The sequence below is a fragment of the Erigeron canadensis genome, chromosome 7 (assembly GCF_010389155.1).
Source record: "Erigeron canadensis isolate Cc75 chromosome 7, C_canadensis_v1, whole genome shotgun sequence".
NCBI classification, from domain to species: Eukaryota; Viridiplantae; Streptophyta; class Magnoliopsida; order Asterales; family Asteraceae; genus Erigeron; species Erigeron canadensis.
The window spans coordinates 34,032,255-34,041,120 of record NC_057767.1 but is presented as its reverse complement, the minus strand read 5'-3'; the positions used below and the strand labels follow the sequence as shown (position 1 = coordinate 34,041,120).

At 33.0% G+C, this 8,866-nt stretch overlaps 1 protein-coding gene across 1 annotated transcript; it reads left to right on the top strand.

Moving 5' to 3' along the window:
- The first annotated feature begins 457 nt into the window (after window positions 1-457).
- On the top strand, window positions 458-1,334 carry LOC122607459 (ethylene-response factor C3-like). The gene has a single exon (XM_043780435.1). It carries the CDS (start codon window positions 506-508, stop codon window positions 1,220-1,222), a length of 717 nt encoding a protein of 238 aa, XP_043636370.1. The 5' UTR covers window positions 458-505; the 3' UTR covers window positions 1,223-1,334.
- The last annotated feature ends 7,532 nt before the right edge of the window (window positions 1,335-8,866 follow it).

Sequence of the window (8,866 nt, the reverse complement as noted above, 5' to 3'; positions counted from 1 at the left end):
ATGATTGTTTTCGATATATGTTATTTCACTTAAATGTGATTATTAAACCTACCATAACATACATGGTTTGATATCTAGCTTTAAGCATCTAGAGATCTATAATGAGGGATAATCTATATCCCACTTGTCAGGGTGACCTGCCTAATTACGTCCAAATTGGCACGCCCTCTAAAGTTAAACCATCTGATTATTTGGACCAGCAGCCTTGCGTCGCTCTTTTGTCACATGCCTTTGTTTAATGACAGAGGATTACCCTACTTAATTAAGTAACTAATCCATATTAATGGAACCTATCCCCTTCTAAAAATAATTAAAGTATTATACTATGCTAAATTAATATCAACTGTTCAATATTTAATATTCTCTTGAAAAATTAGATACTATTACAAAGGTATACTACTGTTATTAGCATTATTTCCCTATATATATATATAAAGCTAAGACTACTTGTGTTCAACTTATAACTCATCGCTCCATCATAAACCGTCATAAACCACCGTTGTCAATGGCGACTTCGTTATATGAACACGAATTCCCGACATCCGATAATTACTCCTCCGAATCTTCATGTTCATGGGATGAACTTCTTTATCAACACAATGCTCATCCTTTCAATCAATTCAATTCCATTAATAATTATGATTTCCAATTTTCGGATGATACATCATTCGATGCAATTGATTGCAATGAATTTCATAGTTCATTAAAATCGAACAACATCATCAAGAAAGAAAACGTTGACGACAGTAATGACAAACAAAATAAATCAAAGTCATACCGGGGTGTAAGGAAGCGGCCGTGGGGGAAATTCGCAGCAGAAATAAGGGATTCGACAAGAAATGGCATTAGGGTTTGGCTAGGAACGTTTGATAGCGCTGAGGCGGCCGCTATGGCATATGATCAAGCTGCATTTTCGACTCGTGGAGAGCTAGCCGTGTTGAATTTCCCTGTTGAGAGAGTTGAAGAGTCATTAAAGCAAATGAAATATGGATTTGAAGAAGGGTGTTCTCCTGTTATGACACTTAAAAAAAGACACTCTTTGAGAAAAACAAGGGTGGCCAGAAAAAAATCTTCACCACCCGTCACCGCCATCACACAGCACAATAAACATAAACAAGTGCAAAAACAAGAGAAAGAATCAACAGTTGTGTTTCAAGATTTGGGAGTTGATTTTATGGAAGCATTACTACTTCTTAGTGAGTCATCAACACTACAACCTTAGAATGTTCATCTTATTTTTTTTTTCTTTTTCTATTCCGATTTATGATGTTTATAGGGTTTTTTAATAAGAAAGATTCATAAAAAGAATAAATATATGTCTGTTTTGTTGAATACCTCAGCTGGCTTAATAATTTGCTGTTAATAATAGTGAAAACTTATCATTATGCTAAAATATGAATCAATTAGCTGAATATTTCCATCTTAATCAGCTCATTATCTTGTCTCCAAGTTAATTAAGGCACTGAGGTATAGACTTATAGTTACTTTCAAAAAAGTAAATTGATATCACAGTTTTATTCATTGATAAATTAGAAAACAAAAACAGTAGGACAAAATAATAACCAAATTAAAAACTGAAAATAAAATAAACATAACGAAATGAAATACTAGTAGTGCATGCGTTATTGTATTGACAACAATGCCGAGAGATCAGATATATATATATATATATATATATATATATATATATATATATTGTTTTCACGAAATTCAGTAGAAAATATACATTTTCAGTAAAATGAAATGATAATTTTTTTTTCTTTTAATTATTTTTAACAAACAAGCTTACATATATTGATACCAGCTAATTAAAAAGCTTTCATAGATATTTCTGATACATTATTATGTATATATATGTCGATATCATATGATTTTCATAACTTAATTACGGTCCTACATTTTAACTAACCATGTACTATATATATCCTTCCAAAGTCAACAATGATAAATTGAAGTAAGCATTATTCACGTAATAATGTATTATAAATGACAAAGTCACAACCAATCACACTCAAAAGCTGTATTTTCATATACTAAATTTATTCTCTCAGGTGTTTCCAAGTTGGATTTAATTATTAAACAAAGAGTCGTGATCATTTGGAAACTAAAATTTTCATGAAAATTAAAAAATTGATCACAACATATTATTATCTGAATTTAACATAATATGTTTTTAGAAAACACATTTTGTTAATTTCATATTACAATGTGTTTGAACAATTTTCTGATTTTCACGTGTTATCAAAAACACACTGTGATTTAAAACTTAACACAATATGTTTTTAGATTACACAATAAAAACACATTGTGTTTTGATAAAACACAATTAAAACACATTGTGTTAAATTCAGATCACATTGTGTTCACTGGCGGAACTACACCCAGACAACGGGTAACCCGGGCTACGGGTCCGGTAAATTTTTGTAGTATAAATTTTCCAGAAATATGATGTATTTTTTATTGGTGCTACGGGTCAAATAAATATAGGATACCTGTCAATATAACTAATTTTAAACTTATTAAAGATTTTCTTATCAATATAACTTATAAAGATGTATTTATACTAACGAGAGATAGTGCCCGCGCGTTACGATGGTGAGATAGTGTGGGTGATAGATCAAGTCATAGAGTATGATATCCAAATGCCTTAGCCGTACGGACTCCGCCCTCAGATTTAAAAATTTGTCGAAAGTATATTGAATGACATCTCTAATGAAAGAGCGTGAAAATTTTAGAACACGTATACAATTTTTATAATTTATCGATATACGGTTTGTGAGATATAAGATTTTGCATAAATTAGAGGAATAAAATGATTTATGGAGGAGAGAGAAAAAATGAGTGGTTGAGATTTGAGGAAAAAGAAGAAAATGAGTGGTTGAGATTTAAGGGTATTATAGATATATTAGGTAGAGATGTTTAAATTAGTAAATAAAAAAGAATGGTATATTATCAAATCCTTAATTAAGATTTTAAAAAAGGACAAAATACTTTATAAAATAGTACTATTAGATATTAGATAAATATGAAAAAATACTCCACAAATGCCAAAAACTCTTAAAAACCCACCAAAAAAGACAAAAATCCTTAATAAAGTGTTAAAATTTGTAATAATCTAAACATTATCGTTACTTTACGCCGATACTAGGCTAACGAAAAAAAATTGTGCTACGGGTCACGTTCGATCTTGATTCCGCTACTGTGTTTTGGTCAGTTTTCACGGAAAATTTAATTAGTTTTCAAATGAACATTTCACATTAAACAGATAACTTTTAAGTTCTTAAACTTAAAAAAATATTTTAGATTTTCACATTCTACAAAAAAAATAGTGGTGGAGTGAACAATAACGATTAGCGTAGATGATTGATATTAATTGAACGTAGTATAGAAATTTTGAAAGTAGAGTTCGACATGGGCATAAAATTCAGGCATGGCTCCAACATGGGGGCAATTGCCCCCACCCTAATTTTTTCACAATGTAATTTTTTTTAGTTTAAAAGTATATTTGGAAATTTGTTCACACCAAAAAGAAAAGAAATACATAATCAGTGACATGCGATTTCAATCCCAACCTTCAAATCTCAATTTTTAAATGATAGTAGCTATAAGTAGATAATCTCCATTCTCATTCTCTATACATCTTTTATTCTTTAACAGGTAATACTTTCATTTATTGATCTAAATAAAATTATCCATATATATTTTCGCTAGTTATTAGGTTTCTTATTTTCTTTTGGCTTGAATTGAAAGATGAAAGTGTGATGATAGATTGGAAGGGCCGAAGAGGGGTTTTGTTTTGGGGAATCTCACACATAACTTACTAGACAACATATTATTTGTTATCTTGTATTGATTTATTATAAAGATGGGTAGATATAATATAGCATTATATGGGTCGTATAAGTTTAGTGAATAGTTCGTGCTTTTGGTTATACGACAAAGTTGTAGTTGGTTCGTTATGTCGTCTTTTGAGTTTGCATTTTGGTTGTAATTGGATGGTTATTATTTTGTCGGTATATGAATTTATCGGAATTTGATCGTTATATTAAATTTTTTTTACCTATATAATGTTTTAAATTTGCCCCCTTACGATAAAATTTTGGCTCTGTCCTAAGAGGTAGAGATGTGCATTATTGGTTTTAAATCTTAAAATTGTGTAAGTTTCTATGAAACTTTTATAAGGGAGTAATAGATAAAAGTCAATGGACTAAGATACAAAAGCCCAAAACAACAACGATCTTATACATATCTCTACTACATTATAAAACATTTGTTTCCTTCAAACTTTTTCAACTTTCAACTTTTCAACATTTTCATCTCTCTCCTCAAATTTCAATTACTCATTTTTTTTTCTCTCCACCATAAATCATTTTATTCCTCTAATTCATTCAAACTCTTTTATCTCAAAAATCGTATATCGATATATTATAAAAGTTATATGGGTGTTGTTAAAATTTCATGCTCTTTCATTAGAGAGGGCATTCGATATACTTTCGACGAATTTTTAAATCCGAAAGCGGAGCCCGTACAGCTAAGGCATTTGGCTATTATATTATATGACTTATCACCTCATATTATCTATTATACTTTATGACTTATCACCCCACCATCTCACCGTCGCAACGTACGGGTACTTTGTCTCGTAAAAATAATATATATTCTCATAATCTTATGTTCAAGAGCTATAATACAGAGATTAATTAGTTTATTAAAACACTTTTAATTTGTGAAAACTTAGTGGGGACGATATGTTTTGTTATAAATTTTGTGGTTTCGATGTTGATGTGTGGTTGTGGTATTGTGCCATTTTTATATATTACAGTATACAAATCATCATAAAATTAAAAGTGAAAAAGCTTTTGCTTTTATACTTTTAGATAGAGATAATAATGGACCTGGACGTGCAAGTGGACGTGTCTCTTTCTTTTTTTTATTATTTATTTTAACAGTTATTCAGGGTCTCAGGGCCCGAACACTATACGAAGGATCAACGTGATATAACATTTCGGCCGATTAAAAGTTAAAACTGCTATTGGTATTTAAGAACTCAAAGATTTGTTACTTTAAAAAAAATCAAACTCAGACTATAATACAATCAAAAATACATATACTACTTGAGTTGACTTCATTTATAAGTGAACTCGTGTATTAATTTGGGAGATTAACATTCTTTCAAGTTGAAAGATAAAATTAGATACGGGAGGAGAATGACCGGATTTCATATTAATCTATTCTCATTCGTCATTTATATTACAACCTACTCGTATTTAAAGAAATTTGACGTGAACTATATTTTTCTTAGAATGTTTTATTCTTTCAAAGAAATTTGACGTCATTTATATTACAACCTACTCGTCATTTATATTCACTGTAAGGAAAATAAGGAACTGTCCACTTCCGTCTTATATGGGTTTTGAGCTTTTATATCTCGACGGTATAGAGAGAATTAAGACTAAGGCATAGACAGATCTTATCTTTATGTAGGTAGATAGCCGATCTGCTTCCAGGTTTTACCTAAATGGTAAAAAAGGACCTTCAACCTTTGTATGAGATCATAATCAAACTTTTGACTTTTTATCCTAAAATGAAAGAACCACTGATACAAACCACACTGCTTTCATATTACTATGAGATGGGTAATGAATGTCCATCAGAGACAATTGTGATTTTACGCAATAAAGTTAGCGATGAGAATCAATGCGTACGTCGTTTTACTTTTTAAAATAGTGATCTAATACATATATTTTTAGCCGGATCAAAAGCTTAAATGATGCATAGACAAGTCGGGTCTATGCGGTCAATAAAAAGGGTCGGCTCTATTAGACTATAAGGTTAGGAAAAAAAAATACTCCATCGTTCAAACCTTTTGTTTAAAAATTCCTATGGTTTTTTTTTTTTTGGAAATGCAAAACTTTCATTAACAAAACTAAATGGAGCTCAAGACGAGCAACCAACAAATTACAACATCAAGAGAGGGTTAGAAAGCCATTGCTCCCATTTAATACATAATCTACGATTTCTATGGTTATACCAATCAAAAGAATAAAGTTGGATATATTCAAAAATGTCGCTTTGTAAACTATCCGACGACTTAAAAATTAACGTATTCCTTATGTGCCATATGTACCACCAAGCCGTGAAGATGATTGAAAGAGTCAATTCTTTAGCATCCGTCTTTATTCTAGCGTTGTCCACCAAGTCAATCAAGAGGTTTGGGCGTACCGGGGCAATACAATCTAAGTCTAACCATACTCCTATACAAGAGATAATCCGAGAAGCCAGGGAGCATTCTGAAAATACATGAGCAGTGGTTTCTGGCCGAGCATTACAAACTGGACATAAAATGACATTGATTTCCAGACCGCGAGAAGATAGATTGAATCGGGTAGGAAGTCTATCGATCAATAAACGCCAAGCAAAAATGTTTACCTTCCTTGGAACAAATATTATCCACCTGGTTGAACGATTGATAGTAGGCAAGGAAGCCGAATCAATTAGACATCTTAATTCTTTCACAGTGAACGTAAGGTTATCATTACTATTCCATACCCGTCTGTCAACGACATTAGAGAAAGAACAGTTACCGACGAGATCCAACATCTCAGAAAACTGACTCATTTCCCTGCCGCCCCTGATTGGGCGTCTCCACTGCCATTTCCAATGATTCTCAAAACGCATCTCCAATATATTAGCTTGTTTATCAATTGTCAGAGCAAAAATACGAGGAAATAGATCCTTTAGAGGTACTGAACCGATCCAAATGTCATACCAGTAATGGGTATCATTACCACGACCAACTTGCTTTCTGATAATATTTGTAGGAATATTACCCGAAGCGTGAACATCAGTTGTGGCTTTCCTAATCCCATTCCATATGCCTCTTTTAAACCCCGCACAAGAGTTGTTAAAATCATTTCCATGAATGGATTTAATCACCTTTTTCCATAGAGAGTTATCATGACATAAGAATCTCCATTTCCATTTATAAAGGAGTGCACTATTCAAAGCCGTGAGACTGCCAAAACCTAGTCCGCCATTATCTTTAGAATTAAGTACAACATTCCATTTAACCCATGAGATTTTTCGCTTTTGATCTTCACTACCCCAGAAAAATTTAGACCGGATAGATTCTAGATTGGCAATAACTTTTTTAGGAGCATAAAAAGATGAGAAATAAAACGTACCAAGAGCTCCCAACACAGAGGTAATGAGAGTTGCTCGACCACCAATAGACAAAAGGGTTTTTTTCCAAGTGGCTAGACGTTTTTTGAATCGATCTATAAGTGTATTCCAGCTAGAAACCCGACACATATTTAAACCTAGTGGCATACCAAGGTAAGTAAAAGGGATCTCCCCTGATTTACAACCAAAACTTGCAGCATAGTCTTTAACTTCTCTTGAAAACACACCAATACCAAAGACTTGAGACTTATGGATATTAATGGCCAGCCCAGAAGCAATGAAGAAGCAGTTCAGAATAGCAAAAATGTTATATAGGTTACACATCAACCAGTCACCCAAAATGATAGCGTCGTCAGCATATAAAAGATGAGATAAAAGGGTACCATTTATCCGTACCCCAGGAACAATCTAGCTGCCATCGTGTCTTCTAGGAAAACATGAAGGCCTTCCATAACCATAATAAACAAAAATGGCGCCATGGGGTCTCCCTGCTTGAGACCCCGCTCAAAAACAAACTCATCAGTGGGGTTGCCATTTATCATAACAGATGCTTTAGAAGACGACAAGCAACCCTTGACCCAACTACACAGTTTTTCCCCGAAACCAAGAAAAGACATAATGGTGAGCAGATAATCCCACGACACCGTATCATACGCCTTTTCCAAATCAGTTTTAAATAACATTAGCGACTTATGCTTGTGAAGGGCCCACTCAATAAATTCATTGATAATAAGATGACCATCCAATATATGACGACCTTTAATATATGCAGTTTGCTTGGGACTAATAACCGAGTCAATCACAGATGAAAGTCTCAAAGCCAACAATTTCGCCACAATCTTATATTGGACTCCAATCAAAGTTATAGGGCGAAAATCTGATAACAAGATCGGGCTTTGAATTTTTGGAATGAGAGTAATAAAGGACGAATTACATCCATTTGGAAATTTGGCCGTAACAAAAAATTCGGTCACAAACGAGACAATATCAGATTTTAAGAGATCCCAATACCTTTTAATGAATTCAATTAAAAAACCATCTGGACCTGGAGCCTTATCAGATCCACATGCCCACACCGCATTCTTAATTTCTTTTTCTGAAGGCATTTCTTCTAGTTTATCATGATCAACTTGTTGCAACTTACGAAATCGGTTACTACGAAATTTAACAGGAAGTTCATGACCCTTCTTGAACTTGGTGGAAAAATAGCTCCCTTTATATCCAAAGGATCATCCAACCACACCCCATCCACCTTAACACCCAATATATTATTGTCTTCTTCGGTTTTTGACCACCCGATGAAAGAAATTCGAGTTCTCATCCCCTTCAATGCTCCATTTTACTTTTGCCTTTTGTGCCAAATCAGCTGCAATTTGCTTTTCACATTCACAAATTCGATGCCATACCTCAGCTCGCTTCTGACCCAGGTCAATTGACCTGTCACCTTCTTCAAATTTCATATCAATCTCTTGTAAATCTATTTTGTGTTTTTTCAGTTCCTCTTCTTGCATAGGTCTGTTGTTTGACCAGCTTTTAATAAGACCTTTTAAATGCTTCAACTTTAAACAAAGCAAGATATAGAAGATTTATTATGAATCACATGCTTCCAACCTTCCTGTACAACATCGTCAAAATCTGGACAGGAGAGCCACGAATTAAAGAGCTTAAAAGGAATGGGACCGAA

Coding starts and splice junctions, on each gene's coding strand:
- LOC122607459 (XM_043780435.1), top strand. CDS start 506: ATGGCGACTTCGTTATATGAACACGAATTCCCGACATCCGATAATTAC.